Source organism: Rhipicephalus microplus, chromosome X, assembly GCF_043290135.1.
Source record: "Rhipicephalus microplus isolate Deutch F79 chromosome X, USDA_Rmic, whole genome shotgun sequence".
Taxonomy (NCBI): domain Eukaryota; kingdom Metazoa; phylum Arthropoda; class Arachnida; order Ixodida; family Ixodidae; genus Rhipicephalus; species Rhipicephalus microplus.
In genome coordinates, this window is record NC_134710.1 from 206,809,578 (window position 1) to 206,830,726 (window position 21,149).

At 43.3% G+C, this 21,149-nt stretch overlaps 1 protein-coding gene across 3 annotated transcripts in view; it reads right to left on the minus strand.

The window, feature by feature from the left end:
* Positions 1 to 21,149, minus strand: part of raskol (Ras GTPase-activating protein raskol) — a 188,093-nt gene that overhangs the window by 19,013 nt on the left and 147,931 nt on the right. For all 3 annotated transcript variants that reach the window (XM_037435912.2, XM_037435913.2, XM_037435914.2), the window contains 4 exons: positions 16,590 to 16,711; positions 14,410 to 14,494; positions 11,870 to 11,990; positions 8,296 to 8,398 (listed from right to left, as the gene is read on the minus strand). In XM_037435912.2, the coding sequence (XP_037291809.2) occupies positions 8,296 to 8,398; positions 11,870 to 11,990; positions 14,410 to 14,494; positions 16,590 to 16,711 (431 nt within the window). The remainder of the gene's footprint in view (positions 1 to 8,295; positions 8,399 to 11,869; positions 11,991 to 14,409; positions 14,495 to 16,589; positions 16,712 to 21,149) is intronic.

A 21,149-nucleotide genomic window follows, 5' to 3' on the forward strand; every position in this document is an offset into this window, starting at 1 on the left:
TTTGCTGAAAAAGGAATATGTAATGAAGTATAAACACACAATCTAAGTAAATGAGAAATGAATGCATTGAGTGAAAAAGAACAATACTAATTATTTCATGAGGAGATCAGACCATTTTTTTCTGAGAACAAATCTAAACAGATCGAAAAAAGAGAGCGAGAACGAAAAACACACTACACATTTGACAGCTAAAACAATTTTCCTTGCAGCGTCATTGTGCAATATAAGTGGTCTCAGTAAACACTATAAGCTTTGTGGAAAGATTTGAAACATCGAGGACATTGCGATACATTGCACAGACCTTAGAACTACAGTGAAATCTCGTTAATTCTACCCCGTTAATTCGAAATATCGGTTAATTCGACCACGGCATCTGGTGCTGTTGAAAATGTACATTGTTCTATGACTGAAAACTTTCATTAAGACAAATTTGGCCGCACTTCGGTTAATTCGAACGCCCGACTGTGGTCGAGTCCCGACGGAAAAGCAGCAGCGGATTCTGCCGGCCAAATCGACAGTGCACCTAGGCAACTTTGGGATCGGATTGCGGCCTCTGAGATTCAAAACTTCGTCCATGGGTAGTACATCTCAAAGGCATTTCCCCCCCCTTCCCCCCAAAAGAAAAAAAAGAAAAATACACATGGTGGTTAAAACAACCAAAATGGAAGGCAGTGCATCGCTACAGCAACGAGCAACCTACGGATTGGCCTTTCTTTTTTTCTTGCGCGTCGAACACGTTTCGTGAAGGTTGAGTTGGATTGCTCAGCTCTAGTGTGCTTTAAATTATTTATCTGTTCATGATCAGTGCCATCTGCAGTCTCACTGTTTGCTGTTTTTTGAAAAATTCACTGATTTTTATTTCGTTTTTATCACCGTGCATTTTTTCTGTGTGTGTTTGTGTTGTCTACTTCGTGCGTGCATGCGTGACCACCACGCGAGCGACGCCGGGATGGCTTCCCCTCCGTCTTCTGTGGCCCCAACCTCCCCAACTCCCGCAGCGAAGAGGGCGAAATACGAAGCAAAGGATTTGGCTGCGAAGGTGAAAAGATTGAAGGTGTTGCAAGCGGGAGCATCTTGAAAAGAAGTGATGAAAAAGTTTAATGTGAAGAAAAGTTCAATGTGAAGAAAAGCACACTGAGCCCTTACGTGAAGAACGAAGAGCAGATTATGCAAGTGTATGACGGGGACATGTTGGGGACCAAAGAAAGAGGCTTAGCACGGCAGCGTATCCCAAGCTAGAAGAAGCGCTGTTGCGCTGGAGTGCAGCTCCGCGCGATGCGTGTTTGCCCTTGAGCGACCCCCTTACCTGCGCACAAGCAGAAAAGTTTGCGGGGATCATGAACATGGAATCCTTCAATGCATCGGAAGGCTGGTTCAACCGCTTCAAGAAGCGACATGGGCTGGTGCTCCGCAACGTGTGTGGTGAAAGAGGTGCAGTTGACGAAAGTGTTGTGCACAACTGGTGGTCTGGACTATCCGTGCGCCTTTCTACGTACAACATTTTTCATGCAACATTTTCAACGCTGATGAGACAGCGCTGTTCTATAAGGCTCTGCCTGACAAGACAATCGCGTTTAAGGAGAAGCCGTGCGTCGATGGAAAACGAAGTAAAGAGCGCATGACAGTTCTTCTGGCTGCTAACATTACCGGCACAGAGCGGCTGCCGCTGCTGGTGATTGGGAAGGCTGCGAAGCCAGTTTTAAGAACATTAAGCAGCTGCCTGTCGACTACCTGTTCATCAGAAAAGCTTGGATGACTGCCGAACTCTTTCAAACCTGGCTGCACCAGCTCGACCGCCGGTTTGCGGCCAAGGCTCAGAAGGTGTTGTTCGTGCTAGACAACTGTAGTGCGCGCACGAAGGTGTCCGGGCTTGAGAACATTGACCTGTTATTCCTGCCTTCGAACACAACGACTTCCCTGCAGCCGATTGACCAGGAAATCATACAGTTTGTGAAAAGCCGCTATCGACGGCAGGTACTCGAGTGGATGTTGCTCTGCATGAAGTCAGGCAAGCAGTATGAAGTAAGCCTGCTAAGCGCAATCCACATGCTAACATACGTGTAGAACAACACACCGCCTGCAGTAGTCGCAAACTGCTTTAGGCATAGCAGCTTCGTGATCCGGGTGTGGCGGCCGATGAGGAAAACGGCGAAGAGCAAGACGGCCGCTATGTGAGCATCATGGCAGCTGATGTGGCCCTGGGCAATTACTTCGCAATTGACAGCAATGTTGCCGTGGCAGGCACAATGACCGACAGCGATATCGTCCTCGAAGTCTTGGACGGCGAAGGGGAATCAGCTGACGAGGATGTAAGTGATGCTGATGAGCGTCCACGCCACACTATGAAGGAGGCTGCGCATGGGTTGGCCGTATTGGAGGACATATGCATGCTTTCCTCGGATAGTGTGCGCGGACTAAGCCACCTGCAGGATTTTCACAAAATTGTGACTTCGTCGCACATTGCGTGCGTGAAGCAAACCGCGATCACAGACTTTTTTAAGACAAAAGTCTGATGGTGTAGGAGACATTTTTCAAGAGTTTTGTTGGTACTCGCGATAATTCGTACCCTCCGTTAATTCGGGCATTCTCTCTGGTCCTGTGAAGTCCGAATTAACGGGGTTTTACTGTACTTGGCTTTTCAGTGGCAAAACACAATGCAGCAATGCTGGGCACACTTATGTTCGGTCTTCGCTAGAATGTGACCATCACCACAAATTTTTTTTTTCCAATGTTCATGTCATTTTTGTATCAAGCTGTGATTTACAGGAAGAGAAGACTCACTAGAACACCCCTATCACTTGAGTTTTTGTTCTACTGTACAGGAATAAGATAGGAACCTTGGATGCCGAGTTGCGCAAATCGAAGTGGTCCGCTGTCTTTTCATCTCCTTTGAGCCATTTCCAGATAATCAATATGTTGAAAATTTCATTGAAGAGGTGATGAAACATCTTGATGTAGCCTCTCTTCATTCCGTATGGTTCTGCTCTGCTCACGTGCAAGTTATAAACCTCTTTGAAGACAGACCTTGGCTAACCAATTACCCACATATATCTTTGCAGTTCTACCACTTCTTCCTCCCTTGAGGCACTCGTGGTAAGCAGAGCTGGATGTACCATGAACACGTGAGTTATTCAGTCACCTAGTTGTACCTATTTTATTGCGACATAAGGACGAAAGTGCCTTCTTGTCAGAGTATAACCAACCAATATACATAGCCTTCATAGATTACGAGAAGGCGTTTGATTCAGTAGAAATATCAGCCGTCATGCAGACACTGCGGAATTAGGGCATAGATGAAGTATATATAAACATTCTGGAAGAAATCTACTGGGGATCAACTGCTACCATAGTGCTTCATAAAGAAAGCAACAGAATACCAATCAAGAAGGGTGTAAGGCAGGGGGACACAATCTCCCCAATGCTATTTACCGCGTGCTTACAGGAGGTTTTCAGAAGCCTAGAATGGGAGCAGTTAGGGATAAGAGTTAATGAAGAATACCTTAGTAACCTGCGCTTCGCCGATGACATTGCATTGCTGAGTAACTCAGGGGACGAATTGCAACTCATGATTACAGAGTTGAACAGGGAGAGCAGAAAGGTGGGTCTTAAAATTAATCTGCAGAAAAAGAAAGTAATGGACAACAACCTCGGAAAGGAGCAGCGCTTCGAGATAGGTAATAGTGCACTGGTAGTTGTAAAAGACTATGTCTACTTAGGGCAGGTAATAACAGCAGAGCTGAACCACGAGATTGAAGTAACTAGAAGAATAAGAATGGGGTGGAGCACATTCGGCAAGCACTCTCAAATTATGACAGGTAGATTGCCACTATCCCTCAAGAGGAAGATATTTAACAGCTGTATCTTGCCGGTACTTAGCTACGGAGCAGAAACCTGGAGACTTACAAAGAGGGTTCAGCTTAAATTGAGGACGACGCAGCAAGCAATGGAAAGAAAAATGGTAGGTGTAACCTTAAGAGACAAGAAAAGAGCAGAGTGGATTAGGGGACAAACGGGGGTTAAGGATATCATAGTTGAAATAAAGAAGAGGAAATGGACATGGGCCGGGCATGTAGCGCGTAGACAGGATAACCGCTGGTCATTAAGGGTAACTAACTGGATTCCCAGAGAAGGGAAGCGGGTTAGGGGGAGACAGAAGGTTAGGTGGGCAGAATGAGATTAAGAAGTTTGCGGGTATAAATTGGCAGCAGCAAGCACAGGACCGGGTTAACTGGCAGAACATGGGAGAGGCCTTTGTCCTGCAGTAGACATAGTCAGGCTGATGATGATGATGATGATTTTAAAAAATTATATTTTATAGAGCACCGCAAATATTTTATAATGAATAAAAATGTGAAAAGTGTATAATTTTTGGTTGCCAGCTGGTAAACAGTGCAATAAAAAGAGTATAAATGCAAAAATATTCGAAACAAAGAAAATTCAGAATATACTACATTTTGAAGATAAATGATCCAAAAACAGTATAAACAATAATAATTGTTATAGGAAATATTTCTATTCACATAGAGAAAGAACATCGAAACCAAGGTGCTGCTTCGTTTCTCCTTCCATGCTGTGAAGCACTGCTTGGTTGTTGGGGCACAGTTGAACTCATACACTTTTCTCAGTAAGTTTTTGTTTTTTTGCAACAAAATCCTCCAGTTGTTCAAGTATAGATGGATACTAGTGATGTCAGTAATACCTCTATATACCAGATGTCCAATGAAATTTGCTATTTCGTCTAGCGTAACGACTTTCCATGAGCCACCTTACTCAGCATAGGTTGGCGTTCCTATATATGCATGCAAGCATATTTCTTAGTATTTTGTACATCGTATTAAAAAACGAACGTATAGCGTGAAGTTATAAAACGTTTCGCACTGCTCTGTAGTCAGGGCCAAGATGTGCCTCGGTGGCCTCCTTGTTGTTAGGACAAGCTCTGCATCCGGCGCCAGCACACTGTGCCCCAGTGAAGTGAGGACCTCATAAGTAACCAGAGTAGCTATAAGATTGTGCCCAAAGATCAGTGTCTACGCACTTGCAGCGTAGAAGACAACTTTAGGCCGTAAAGAAAACAATCCCATGAATGACTGTGGATGTCTCAGGCTGGCACAAAACCTCGTCCCCCCAAGACTTGAAGTTGGGGTTCTGTAATCCACGGACTCTAAGCTCATCCTCAATTAGTTAAGGTTGGGTTGCAAGACAGTTTCGAGTGGTGCATGTGTTTTGCAGCGCTGATGCGTGCCCATACGGGCCTGATGATGACGCCATAGGAGCGACTAGTTACGCTAAATGTGACCCTGTGTCTGATATAACAATACAAGCAAAACCAAAGCTGCTGGAAACCGACTGGGAAGGCCAACTCGATACTTAAAACATGCGACGGACCTTCGGTAATATTTTTTTGTGGAATAAATTCTGCCTGAATCCCAGCAACAACTTTTTATTGAATAGCTGGCATAAATTTCCAGATATTAGTACTGCTCAACACTGCTCAATTGCAAAGCTGACTATTTAATTCAATATTTGGCTTGCAATTGTTCTTTTGACTATAGACCTCTGATGCTACTGAAGCATAATCAGAAGGGGCATGCATTTTTGTCAAGTTCACTAGCCTAGTGCGTTTTTCAACAACGTATGCGCACTGGTTCGCGCAAACATCTTTCGAAAATCACTATGTTGCCAAAACGGGCAAATTCAAATTGATTCTGAATGTTGAGTGGCTGGACTAACTACTAGAAAGGGCTGGGTTCACAAGAAACAAATTTAACATGCCAAAATCGACAAAACAATGTGTCGATCACCGGTGATTTATTTGAATAGATGTGAAAACAAAAGAGCTAACCTATCACTTCATGCCCTCGGAGCTCGACTGCGGTTTTAGAATCTTTACAATCCTAGTGCGCATGGCTGCGCACGTGCCTTCAAAACTAAGTTGTTTTATGCCATCTACGATTGCATCTGCCACATTTTAGGTGCAAACTTTCGGGGTTCCGTCAGTTACATCGTTGCCATACATGATTGTGTCAAGTGAGACCGCGGTTTCGCCCACAGCGGTAGTGGCTACGACAATCACACGCACTGTAGAAGACAGTGCGTGTGCCGTTCGCACACATACTTTCGAAGCTTCGAGTACCCTGCTCTCGGCCTTCGTTCAACGGTTTCCGTACTAAAGGTATCACCCACCGCGATTAGAAAATGTGTTCGGAACATTTGAATTTAGGTCCAATGCATAGTAAAATTTGGCTGGGGGATTTCCCAAATTCGTATCTGCTGCAGTTTCGCATAACTGAGATTCTACTGTACGTTTAGACGAACGCCTCTTCAACTCATTTATAATAAAATGGGGTAGGTTCGAAAAGCCCGGAGCGGATTGAGCTGTTTTTTTTTTTTCAATGCGGCCAGATCACGCATAGAAATTTTGATTTCCGGGAGATCTTCATGACAACCGTACAAATGAAAGAAACTGTCGAAAACCAAGAGTCTCCCGGCCAATCCGGGATACTTGGCAGGTATGGAACATATAAATAAACACTGCTACCACAGTCACTTCAGCTTGAAGACTGAGGTATAGCAAAACACACTGTTCAGTTTCACATTCCAAATGTTACGAAAATAGCCCGTCATATTTATTATTTTTTTCTTGCGAAATTATGCAGCTGAAAGCAAGTTCTGCAGGCTGTAAATGTTCCCAAAGACTTCTTTCACCATATTTTCTGAGGCATGGCCTGCAACCTATAAAGAACATTCACACTTTCTTAATGACACCTTGGTACATAGGTTTCAACACAAATGTCATATTTACAGAGAATGTGCCACAGGAATAGCACTCAAGGCTAGCACATTGATGCAGGTGCTGAAGTGGTTCATAAGAAACACCACATAACACAACAATGGCATGAAGTTGTGATCCAGTCTTTGCCCTGATTATAATTTGCCCTGATTAAAATTTAAATTTGCCCTGATTATAACAGACATTGTTTGCTTGCTCCACTTTCCCTAAGCACAGCAGTTTCCTTTTAATATCAGTGTCTTATGAAGTAAAAGCCAGTAAGTGTACACAGTGTCATCTGTGTTAGATGTCTTCCTGCAAATATTCTGTTAGCTATTCCCATGGTTTTTCCTCTTTCCACATTGTGCATGTTTCCCTATTCACAGACATTATTTCTCCACACACACTTTTCAAGACCAAGACGATATTCTATTCAAAATGTGCCAGCCATTCAAAGAAGAAAATGAAGCATTGGTATCAAACATTGGTGCAAGCTACAAGACTCTTGCCATAAGAACCCCACCACTAAGAGTAAGGTTATTTTGGTGCTTCCCCAACCTAAAAAAGCAGCCCCCCCCCCCCCCCTCCAACTCCAAGTAGAAGCTGGTGCACATTCTTTTTATATACAATCTTAAATTGGTCATGCTCAAAAATACTCAGTACTGAGTACTTATTCCTAATTAAATTGGAAGACAGCGCATGGAAGTCAGACTTAACACCATACTTCCATGTGGTATCTAGGTTGGCCATGCTTCTTTTTCCCCCAATTCTTTTAAGGCTTCAACTTTCATTCCCTAGTCAAGCATGCGATAGAAGCTACAAGTTGCCATGATACACCAAAGACAAGACTGCACTTAAAAAAGTCAAAAAGAAAAAATTCAATGTGACTGACAAACTTCAGGAAAGAAGGAGATGCACATCTGGGCATGATATAAAAATGTTGCTGGGTTTAATTAAAGAACAGGCCTGAATAATTGTGCTACTTTAAAAACTGTGGCACTGTGGACACTGTTGCGATGCAAGGAATGACGCCACCTTGGTGCATGGAGCAATTTTTTTACACTGAAAAATATTAAATTTTCATTTTTATTATCAATGTTTTATTTCAAAATGTGAACTTAGCTGGTTGATTTGAGGTGTCTGACTGAAAAAATGACTTTTATTTCACCAGTATTATTTAGCATTTTTTTTTAAAAGACAGCATGTAACGCCAAAGAGACTGTTCCTTTATTCTTTTTTATAACCCTAAATTCCAATTAAGCAGCTTCAAATTGTAGACGCCGGCTGACTGCATTTACACTACCCCAAAATTTAAAATTTCTATCCAACCAAAAAAATGTTGACAGCAACAAACTAATCTGTTAATTAGTGATACAAACTATTGATGCTTGCAATGACTGCAAACCTTTTGTAGCACATCAACACATAACACCAATACACTTTTCAGTTATACTAAGGTGGGGTAGGCCACAGTCATAAATTATTCTAAGAAATGCATTATTTCATTTAAGGGAGAGGATTCATACCCTAAAAAATTGTCTTCCCAGAGGTGTGGTGAAGATGGGCTTGAGGTACCACTGGCTTCGCTCTCGGTTGCACTGCTGTGACCACTACTGCCACTCTCTCCACCTGCAAGCGTGCCATGCAGCTTAGTGAGAAATACATTATAGAGGCAGTACCTTAAAGGGGCCCTGCAACACTTTTCCAAGTTGACTAAAAGAGCTCATTGCCTCATAAATTGACGGCCACAAAAATTTTTAGAATCCGTCAAGTACAAGCAGAGTTGCGGGAGTTCACCACATGCTTTTGGTGAGGTCGTGAAGCACCCCTCGGGCTTGTTGTTAAAAAGACATATCCTGCGGAAAGCACACACACCTATGACCTGCTCTGCCGAATGTTACAGTTATGCATGCCACATAAAGGCTACAAGCGAAGCACAAAATTGCTGTTTTCTTCAAGTGTCCTCTTTTCAAACAGAAGCTGGTTCTTCTGTCGGTGAGCAGGTGTCTGTCATCGAACATCATGTTTGTCTGTCATTAGATGTCGCAAAATATGATTGACCAATAGCAGACATAAATCTAGAGCACTGTTGGGATCAGATGTGCTTGTTCCCATTGACACTATACATATAAGAGTTGTTGTATTTGAATATACAGGCTGAAGTATAGAAAAACTTCGTTGCAAGTTTTCAAAAAGATGACTCATTTCCGGTAGAGGCCAACTTCCGGCTACTGAGCTTGGCGCACTTGCGTACATCCGAGCGCACGCGCATGTGAGTTGAATACAGCTCACATCTGTGGTTACGCCTACACGTCTTATGACAAAACGTGCCAGATAGATAATCAGACCCTGGGCAACACACAACAAACGAATGACCTATCTTCTGTTCGGTTGTCGCGAGCCCCGAGAGACAGAAATATGTATTTCTAAACAAAGTGACGAAAAAAACAGGCCACCAGAGTCATGTGTAAAGAACACTACTCTTCGTCTTTGAAATGTAGCGTGCGCAGGTAGCATGTCAGCTCACGTTGCAGTGTGTGTCGACAGGCTGGGTTCAGGCTTCTCTGGCACTTTTTTTTTTGTTTTTGTTGTTGCAAAGTTTGTCATTTAGTCAGAATGACAATCTGGCTTTGACCAGAATATTTAAAATCCAAAACAGGTGTGTTACAAGCCAGCATCACGTGTAGGACGTGCAGGGTGCCAGCCTTCCAGTACCATGCGCCACACTGATCAAATAATCATGTATGGCACTGGGACAGCCCCACAGGAATTTCCAACAAGGTATTGCGTAATGAGTGCATGTACCATGGCACCTGCGGTCGTGAGTAAACGTGCACTTATCTACCAATTTATGCGATTCTAATGCTGTTGATGCTACACCAGTGGCAGCTCGCACAGGGTATCCACCACTGCAGAATGAGACGCAAAAAACCTGCATTGTAGACACCTATATTGCCAACATATGGCGACAGCGCAGGATTACGCTCAGACTGCCCTTTGAGTTCATTTTGTAGGGGAGCTAACAAAAATTCAGGCAATTCCCAAGCATAACTCACTACTTATTTCCTAGTAAAACGAGCGAACGTGGATACGATTTCAAAGCACCTTTTCGCGAAACGTATTCCTTGAGGATGTTCCTAGTCAGACTGAGCAATTAAAAGCTCGATATGCAGGCATAGTTTTAAGCTGAAGAAAAGAAATATTAGCCTGCTAACAGCAAATTAGTGGTAGCGCACTAGCTTTCGACCGCTGCTCGTGGTTACTTCACCGGTGTGCGCTCGAAGCACCATTTAGTTTTGTCGAGTGGAGGCACCACGCCTGACTGCACAGTTACAGCAGCTGCAGTGCAGCAAAAAGCAATCGACCGGAACTACTATACTTACTCGCATAATCCTCACACTTTTTTTTGGCAGAAAACCGATGCAAAGTTGGGGGGTGCGAGAATTACGTGGGGAAAACTTTCCACAAAGACGTACAGAGGGATGACAACGAGATTGGTGGCTGCTTCTCGTAGCTTTTTCTTGACCCCTTCGGTCAGATGTCCCCGAAAAGCGTCAAGGACGAGCATTGACTGGCGAGCCAGCAGAGCCTTGGGACGCCGGCACCACACAGTTTTTATCCAATCGATGACGAGTGCTTCAGTCATCCAGCCTTTTTTCTGGCAGCGGATGTGCACACCCTTAGGGAAATTTTTCTTCTTGGGCATGGTTTTTCTCTTCAGCACCACATAAGGCGGCAGCTTGTGCCCGTCGGCCGTGCACGCTAATATGACGGTGATTTTTGCTTTTTGCGGTACTTATGTGAACTTGGACATCACCTTTCGCGTGTACGGTTCGCGTCGACGGCATGTAAAAAAATATCGGGGTCTCGTCCGCGTTCCCGATCTGGCCGAGGAGGAAGTTGCGCTCTTTTTGCACTCAGATTACGTAATGTTGAAAAGACAGCAGCTTTTCTTCGTAGTCACGGTGAAGCTTTTGCGCAATGGAAGTCCGCCTTCTGAATGAGAAGCCGGCTTTCATCGTGTACTTCTGCATCCACCCTAGGCTAGCCTTCAACTGCGACCCGGAGATGTCGCGATTTGCTGCGAACTCCCGGGCCTCCATCTGAGCATTTCCGTTGTCACAGTCAAGGCACGGCTCTTAGTTTTTTCGACAAATTCTGTCAGACTTTACACTTCGGAAAACACACCCTTGCGCGGTCCTCGAAAAGCTTTCTGCGTCGCAGCGCAGGCAAAAAGGGCCCCCTTCTTCCTCCTCCAACATCGCACGTTGTTTTCTGGGACGCCGTACTTCCGACATGCAGCGCAGTTGCCTCAAACTTTAGCATCGGTTATCACTTTCCTCTTGAAGGCTGCATCATAGTGACAACGACGACTTGCCATGATGACTAGTGACAACGGAAAGGTTCCCATAGGTAGTCCAAATGCCATGCCAAACAAAGGCCACGGAAGGCTGCACGCTCACCAGCAAGAGAACATGAAAGACAAGCGCACATAGAAAAGTGGCCAGAACTCGGCTTGTGGATTGCCACATACTGGATTTTGGCTGGCTGTTCCTGGCTTTTAGTGATTTCCCGACACGCCGCCACAAATCTCGGAGCCCCCGACGTTCTAGGCCGTTGGAGATAACTGCTGTCAAACCAATTTCTTTTTTCTTAATCTCGCTGACGATGACTTATTAGCTTACGGTGCACATATGTAATAGCATTATAAAGTTAAATATTCGAAATTATTCACATTTTCATGCAAAGAAAATAACAGTATGCCTTTCCTGGCACTGAAGCAATAATTGATATTTACCTCGAATATAAGGCGGGGGTAGACTTTAATGCCACGGTTTTTGGGAAAAAAAAAAAAATCTCGCATTATATTCAAATAAATATGGTACTTTAGTAGTATATCTGTTATATCCTGTTTTATGATGAGGTTAGAGTGTATTCAGAATGCATAGTAACATGGCAACACTGGCTATGCTTATTATGTTATCCCCTTTTAGGCAGCAAAGTGTAGTTATCATTGCCATGCAGTTACTAAGAGACGTGTACCAGCTACACCACCAGGACATGACCTTTTTATGTTCAAGACAGATGAAATGCCCTTACCAGTGAGAGATTCTGGCTGAGGATCTTGGAGGCCACCCCAACGATAGACTGGGTTACTAAATGCTAGTGGAGGACATCCACCAGGCTGTGGAGGTAGGCCATGGCTCACTGCAGTTGGGCCCTGCACATTTCCAGATACACAGAAGTTCTGGTGGAGACTATTGGTTAAAAGCTGCTGTAAAAAGCTTGAATAGGCTGATCAAGTAAAAGAAGCTTATTTATTCATTTAGAGATTATTCATATTGCAATGAGAATATGCGCATGTGAATCAACTACAAGAAACAACTTGTCCAGCAGTGCCCGAACATGAGTCGCAAAGAATTAAGGACCACACGTAGTGGTATAATAAAATGGTAGGACCATATGGACCCCCATAATAGGAGAAAAAAAAAAAACAATCATATGTAAATTATGAGCACAATAAACAGTTGAACCTCATTGATACGCTTTCCCAGCCGACCTGCTCACAACCACAAAAACTACAAAAATTTCTTTACAGTGCATGTCTCTTATAAAGGGATTCAACAGTATATCAGCTGCATCGTCAACATTGTATGTTTTCGATGATGAAATAACCTGCTAACCACGATGCCCACATGCCGTATTATCGATTATAACAATTCTGGCACTTGGGCGTCCATGACAAGAGGTAATGGAACACGAAATTCTTGGAATGAAGAAGAAAATGAGAAATTCCAGCTATGAACCGCTGCCCACAATACCAACGTCCCCCAGCACCCTTTCGGATTTCAAGTATGATTGAGCACATAGCGTTACAGCATCGCGGCAAAGCTGACTTTCAAAGTGCACAATGGCGTAAAAGCGGTGGTGGCTTTTGTTAATGCACTTTTGAACATGAAATTTGAATAAAAAGTTGAGACTTGGACCTTCAGTGTCCAAAACTTCAGATGTTGCCATACAGTGGCTCCATAAGGCTTGTGGTGGTCCCTTGAAGGCATCTGAATTTTTTGAGCATGTCCAAAAAATTGGCAGCCTTGTCATCCTTTTCACTGTCGGTTCGCACATCCATTCTGATAAAATACTTTTCTTAGTACAGCCTGTCTTCCCCCTATTTCGCTTTTTCTAGAGCAACCTGCTAATAGCAATTATCGGTTCTAACAATAGAATTTTCATGGCACTAGAAAACTGTCATAAGTGGGTTCGACTGTGGTGAGTATTGGCTGCACAATAAATGACTTTTGTTTTTCTATTGCTATGTTTTACAGAGCATTTAGTCTGTTTTTACCTTGGCATTGTTCAATAAGTATTCTATCTGATTCAAACAGCAACCTTATTATTAGAGCTGTGCGAATAGCAAAGTGAACAGAATTTGAATATAATGAAGTTTTGAGTGTGATTCAAATGAAATACTTTTCGAATAGTTTCGAATATTTGTTTATTATTTTTCGAATACTTCAATGTGAAATTGCAGGAAAAAGGTTGCAGAGGATCCCTAAGTATATGCTTATAAGGTCGGAACATGGAAATGTTTCTTTTGTCTAGGTTGATGAACTGTTGGAGGGAAGTTGTTCCCTAGTTGTTTTATCAAGGATGAGGCGATGCAGACACCGAACTGTATTAATTTACACAATTTAACTCAACCAAAGTGGTGTCACAACACTTTACACATGAAAGGAAAAGATGCTCTTTTCTCCACTTCTCCCCTTTTCAACATCTTTGGAAACCCAACTTATTTGGAGGACAAGGGCCTCCTCCCTTTGAATGTTGCTTATCTACCCTGTAGACGTCAATGTATAAAAACATCTGAAATGTCACATGCTTAAGATCTTCTATTTTTGCGGACCTTCTTGTCCAAAACAGCAAGCACATCTCTGCCGTATAAGTTTGAACCAGCGCTCTTGCGAGTCAGTCTATTTAGGACCATAATGAAGCCTTAAAAGACAGCTTTACTGCAATACCAGAATGCCATGCGGTGAAGCATATTGTGATCCTATGATGGGGCTACTGTAACGGCACAATGCATCTGAAACAGTGCATGTTGGAACCAACGTTTTGTTTGAGTTAATACATCCGCCACTGTAGCGGAGTCTGAACGGCTGCTTCATCATTATGTGAGAATGTTATTGGGTGAAGCATCTTGAAAATCTGAAGGGGCCACTTCCAATCGTACAGAACTATATTAGCCTTTGTAAATTCAAATAGTTTGAATAGTAAAATTTCCCTGCAAATTGAATAGAATAGCAAACAATATTGGAAAAATTATCGAAAGTTCGAATATTCGCACACCCTTACTTATTATTCAATACTTCACACCATAATTTTGCTCACATAGTGCTATTTATACCCAATAAATTGTTATCTCACCTTTCTTTCACTAAAACTCAAATTAATAAATTATAATTAAACATAAATGTTGAGCATATTACATTCCATCCATAACCGATTACACACCTCCAATAAAACATTATTCAAGATTCTGGTCATTGGCTCAATGCAGACACTTACTTTACATACATAAAAATGAGTGAAGTTATAAAGAGGAGCTGAAATATTTGAGGGCCATGCTTAGCGGGGCTCACCTGTGCAGAGGGCATGGTGGTAAGCAAATCTGGAAGGGCTCTTGGTAGTTCTCTAGGGATTGTGGTGCTGGGAGCCAGGGCACTTCTGCAAAGAGACAGTGACTTGAGTAAAACTAATTGTAAAAGCACAAGGTACAAGGGGAAAAAAAAAACAAAACAACACTACTTTTGCAAGGAATAACTTCTATAATTTCATCATCATCATCAGCCTGACTATGTCCACTGCAGGACAAAGGCCTCTCCCATGTTCTGCCAGTCAACTTGGTCCTGTGCTTGCTGCTGCCAATTTATACCCGCAGACTTGTTAATCTCCTCTGCCCACCTAACATTCTGTCGCCCCCTAACCTGCTTGCCTTCTCTGGCAATTCAGTTAGTTACCCTTAATGACCAGCAGTTATCCTGTCTACGTGCTACATGCCCGGCCCATGTCCCTTTCCTCTTCTTGATTTCAATTATGATATCCTTAACCCCGGTTCGTTCCCTAATCCACTCTGCTCTCTTCTTGCCTCTTAAGGTTACACTTACCATTTTCCATTACTAGCTACACTGTCCTCAATTTAAGCTTAACCCTCTTCGTAAGTCTCCAGGTTTTTGCTCCGTAGCTAAGTACCGGCAAGATGCAGCTGTTATATACCTTCCTCTTGAGGAATAGTGGCAATCTACCTGTCATGATTTGGGAGTGCTTGCCAAATGTGCTCCACCCCATTCTTATTGTTCTAGTTACTTCAATCTCGCATACCATAAGGAATATGATTTGAGCAATGGTCAAAAGGGATACACCCAGTAATGCGGAAAGCATGAGTGCAAACTTTGACTTCAGTGAGCAGTGGATACGTGTGTATGGTTGGAGTTTCGTTGTCTCCATATATGGTTGTGAAATGGCATACAGGAGCAGGATAGCATTCAGGTTCTTGTCACCCTTAAGTCACTGTTGGAAAAGACACTGCTTTGCTTTGGCAACTGCTTTCTGTCATACGGCTGGAAAAATGCATTTGCAAAAGATGTACAGTGTCAATTTTTATGAAAGGGGAACACAGGAGCGCGTGGTCTGCGGGCTTCGGCGGCAACTGGCAGTGTGTTCAAGTGGGAGCGAGAGCAGCCAAACTCTCTTTTCGCATCATCTTGCCGTGAGCAAACAAAACAACCATTCGTTGCTGATATAAAACGAGCGGCAAGATTGCGAACTTCTCCCCTTTCAAGGCGATTACCAGCTCTCGCGTAATTGCCTTGAAGGGGGAGGGGTTGCAAGCTTGCCGTTCAATATTAGCAATGAATGGTTGTTTTGCTCGCTGCGAGATGACGTGAAAAAAAAAAACAGTTTGGTTGCTCTCACTTCTGCTTGAACGCGCTGCCAGCAGCTGCCGGAGAGTGCAAGCCACACGTCGCTGTGTTCCCTTTCATAAAAATTGACATTGTACATAACTCTGCCATCAGAGCACTGGCACCAGCAGAAGTTCCTGTTTATTGCCCTGATCTTCTTAACTGGTAGCAGTGCAACTTCATGATGCTGAAATTGTGGATAAGTATTGGTCACACTGAGGTCGAAAATACTCCATGTTTAACGGACACAAATAATTACTATGAAGTTTAATTTCTTCTTATATAGATAACTTTATTACATTGAACGAAGTTCACTGTGTTGAGGTTTAACTGTCGCTTTAGGCCATATGTACTTCCCAAGTTTGTTCAAACACAAACACACGTGGCTTTGATTAAATCTACACACATACGTACAGTGGTTGCTTATAGCAAAGAAATTCAGCAGACAATGTGCTATTACTTCACAAGGCAACATCAGGGATTGCAAAAATCTGTTCTACAGTGATGGCAACTTCTGCTGAGCCGAGAGTGGTCTTTCCTCTGAAGTTTTTGTCAACGTCTAAAATGGCTTAGAGGAATGTGGGGCACTGACCATTGATAAAATCACTCAGGTAATCAAAAATAAAAAGTTCAATTGTTCATCTTGGCTCTAATTTTCTTAACTCAACCCTTTTGGATACTTTGACGAAACCTTGTGGTCTCGCAGGGAACTGGAGTGTACTGCAATATTATGCAGGCCAAGTTTAGCATGTGAGGTCACTGCAGTCAGGAGAAGTGATGCTAAAGTCCATTTTCTGACCACCATTCTGAGCACCAGTATTGGGAGCCCACACACTGTAGGCAACTCTGGTTCCACCCACCTGGGCAAGGTTGATGAGCGAGGCTGGGGTGCTGGTGCTGGGTTTGCTTCCAAGCAGGACAACACCTGACCTCTACTGCGTGGTCGGCCATCTAAAGCAGCTCGCAAAGCAGCTTCACCTTCCTGCATATCCAAGGTATAGATTTAGGTTCCTGCAGACAGGGCACCACCCTTTCTACACGAAACTCACAGCCTGAAGCCTCCAGAGTTGTATAGCCTCAGGACAATTTCATTAAGATGTGTACGTCTTCATACAGCAAAAAGAGTCACTGAACCCAGTTACCACTCTTACATACCATTCACTCCTCACTGGTCCCATTAATAAAACCAACGAAGTGCTGCTTTGACAAGTGCAAGAAGCATAAAAATGCATTCGTACAATATTGAAGTCCCAGATTTTTTTAGGGGCGAAGCTCCTCTTAGGCTAACCTTGTCTTGTGTGACCGAGAGAAGAGACGAGAAAGAAAAGAAGGAAGTATCTCCCGTACGGTATAATAGACGGTGCTGTCTCATAGAAGTACATACAAACTGCAGTTGATTGATGATATTCTAGATGGCACTGTACCGCTACTTTTCGAATCGCTGCTGTGGGAGCTGTGCCTGAGTACCCGGCAAACGAGTGCCTCTCTCAGTCTCCTGGATAGTTGCCATACGTGGCAGATCGTTGGTGGGGCAAGGATGAAGCAAAGCGGCGGGCGCGTTGAAGACGCTTGCGCTTGGCTTCCTCGGCTCGCGTTGCGTCGGTGTTACCCACGCGCCGTCTGCATTCTTGAACGCGATCAGACGCATGCATGGACAGATGGACGGACGTGCATGCGTCCGATCACGTTCAAGAACACAGCAGATCCCACGCACTATGGGCATCAGTGCAATGCAAAGCAGCCAGCAAGACTACATCACTTTGTTTAGCACCGAGATTAGAGCTGTGCGAATAGAGAAATTTTGGGTGTGAAGTGAACTTAAGATATCAAAATTTGAGAGTTAACCAAATACAATATTTTTTAAATATTTTCTCATTACTTCCATGTAAAACTGCAAAGAAATGTTACAGCGCGAGGCATATATTTAGTAGATCAGAACATCTCACTAAGCCTGTAAAATTTGAGTACTGCTGCCCCATATAACTGCAGTCAAACCAACAGATGATAGTAGATACAAGATCTAATCTAAGCTATCTAGGTCATTTGATTGATTTGTGGGGTTTAACGTCCCAAAACCACCATATGATTATGAGAGACGCCGTAGTGGAGGGCTCCGGAAATTTTGACCACCTGGGGTTCTTTAACGTGCACCCAAATCTGAGTACACGGGCCTACAACATTTCCGCCTCCATCGGAAATGCAGCCGCCACAGCCGGGATTTGATCCCGCGACCTGCGGGTCAGCAGCCGAGTACCTTAGCCACTAGACCACCGTGGCGGGGCATCTAGGTCATTTGAACTTTTCACCAAAGTGCCTCTATGTCAAGATGGTGGGGGGTAAAGAGCTTAACAAGCTATGTGCTTGATGTGCAACTTCTTGTAGCATAAATGATATCGGAGCCAATAAAACTGCATGCTAGTACACTAGGATAATACTAAATATCGACTTTTTTGTTTTTTTTGAGGATTGCGAGTCGGCCACAAAGTTCAGCTACATTTTCTCAGTGCTGTTTCAAAGCAGTTCCTCATAATAATAATTTTGTTTGGGTTTTGTGTCTAAGAGTTTGTTGGCGTGTCCCAGAGACCTCTCAGGAAAGCCATGGGAAGTCTCTGGGATACACCAACAAAAGTGACAAAGACAAGGATGATGCCAAGGATGCTAGCTCAATAATAAAATTTGTGAAGGAATGCTTGAAGTGTGTGACACGGAATCTATTTGGCGGCAGCCAGTGAAACAGAATGAGAACGAAGCCTCGGGAGTGCTGGGCTCGGCATGCTCACTCTTAGCAAGCGCGAGTAGTCTAGACCTGGCGCTTGGTCATTAGAGGTGATTTCTTCTGGCTCTACTTCGCTCCCCTACCACAGTGCCTAAGTGCCTAAGTCCACTCCACCATAGTGATAAACGAATGACAGGAAAACCAAAATGCTTCGTGCCCTTATATCATTATATATATCTTTATTAGCTTTAATCTACCATTGCATTAGCCACATACCTTTGGAGGTGGTTAGTTGCTGCTATTAATAGCGACCATGCTTTCGTGCACAGTGGTTATGGCAAAACAGTAGTTTCGTTTTCAATCTGTGCGCGCTTGCCATTCACATGCCTTTAAAGCTTTGTCACTGCTATCTACGATCGTGTCTACCGTAGTTTTGTCCACAATGAAGCAAATTCAATACATTAATATTCATTAGAATATTCGTAGTGCTTGAATATTTAAACAAGGCTAATTTTGGTGAAAGTTTGTGTATAGCATATTTACTCGCATAATTTACACACATATAATAATTTGCCAGCTCTAGTAAAAAAAACATTTACTGACATATTTCAAGCTCCCCGACCCGCCCATGCCACCTTACTGGCGCGCACCTTGCTGAGCAAGCCAGCGCTGTCAAACGAACTGTGAGTGCAAAGTCCTTTCGTTCCTTCATTCAAAGACTTCCCTTGTAACCGAACACTCAAACAACCGTACCTGAACATTCAAACACGATGACATGTCGCCGGAACTGCTAGCACATTTACTTCCCACTATATACCCCTCCCTACCACCATAAGAATGCACGCTCGCATCACGGCACGGACAACTTTCTGCATTGCAGGTGTGCGAGTGGTGCAAGAGCCTGCGGTGCCAACTGCCAACTCGTTCTCTGCATCCGTGCTGCAATGTACACTTGCTTGATTCCGGAAGTTTAGGTTTCACCACCCGTTTGTCGCGTTCTTTGCTGTTCCCTCGCGATGGGCTACAATAAATATATATATGATGAAATTCAAGCTTGCTGTTAAAGTTTGTCGATGAAAACAGAAACTGTGCCCTCACCAAGCACTGCAACGTGAAGTTCTTACACGTGTGTGACCATCAGCGTGATCAGTAACGAAGAAAGCAGAAGTGTGCTTGCTTGCTAATACAAGTTGTCTGCCGTTGAAGGCCTTTTCAATTATGGGCAAACACTTCGGTCATCCGATATTGCTGTGTCGTGGTATCTAGTTTCTCCCAGCATTGTCAAGAACCTCTAGAAAATTATGCATTTGAACGCACTTGACAGAACTGAGGACGTCGCGCTTTGGGAAGTCCGCGACTGCAACAATGATTTCCAATCAAATTCTCGATCGGTAATTTCGGCTAGACCATGTGTGACCGGATCTGGCTGGTTAATGATTGATTGATATCTGGGGTTTAACATCCCAAAAACCACCATATAATTATGAGAGACGCCGTAGTGGAGGGCTCCGAAAATTTCGACCACCAGGGATTCTTTAACGTGCACCCAAATCTGAGCACATGGGCCTACAACATTTTTGCCTCCACCGGAAATGCAGCTGCCGCAGCCGAGTACCTTAGCCACTAGACCACCGCGGCAGGGCATCTGGCTGGTTAATGTACAGGTTGATTTTGTTGAATAAACAAGTACACTTGCTTGTGCTCGAATTTCTTGTCTTTTTTAAAAAAATGTATATACTGCGTAGGTCTGGACTATTACACATTATTTCGTATGCATTCATGAAATACCCGCATAATTTGCACACCTCATTGCAGAAGCCCCAAACTTGTTAAAAAATGTGTGCCAAGTAAATATGGTATTTGTTGGCTGATTTCAAATATGCAATTATTTTCTAGTATAACGAGTAGTTTTGAAATCTAAATATTATAAGTGCCTCTTGGGGAGCAAAATTTTTTCTTAACTGAGAAAGGTACGAAGGAAATCAGCCCATCGGAATAACCTCGAGAATCTAAACAGAGTGCAGTGCAACAAAAACGGATGTTCTAAACCCATTGGAACAAACGTTATGGTGTTTTGAACATTCCTGGCTGAATGATGAAGATGATGACTTGGGGTGCTTTATGTAGGGGTAAAAGTGGGCTGCATTCTTTTGGAGCAGCTCTGGAGCAGTAAAAAGTGTTTTGGAGCATCAAATTTTAGTTTTAGAGCAGATTTCTCGGGCAACACATCACTGTTAATTAGAATTTTTGCTTTCTAGAAAGAAATTTCAGTGGTTTTTACCGAGCATGCATTACTAATCAAGCGACCAGATTTACCTGATACTCATATATGTTAAACCTTACAACAACAAAGCGGAAAGTGCAGCAACTCAAAGAAAAAATATAGCGGTGTTCTGGACAGCTACTAGACCTCAAATGAATTAAAAAATTTATTGTTAAAATGCTGCGATGTTCAAAATGTGACTAAAACATCACATCCAACATGGACAGCAACCCCAGACTAGAGATGAGCAAGTATATAATGAAAGATATTTTTATACTGAACCCACAAGGTTATATAAAAATAAATTTAAAAACTTATGTTCCGGTCATTGAAATGCCACAGCCAACATGAGAACCACGAGGAAATTTAGATTAAGGAGCCTTTATGTGCGTGTGCCTGCATTGGCGCGCACAAAAACGCTTCCTAATTTAAATGCGCTCG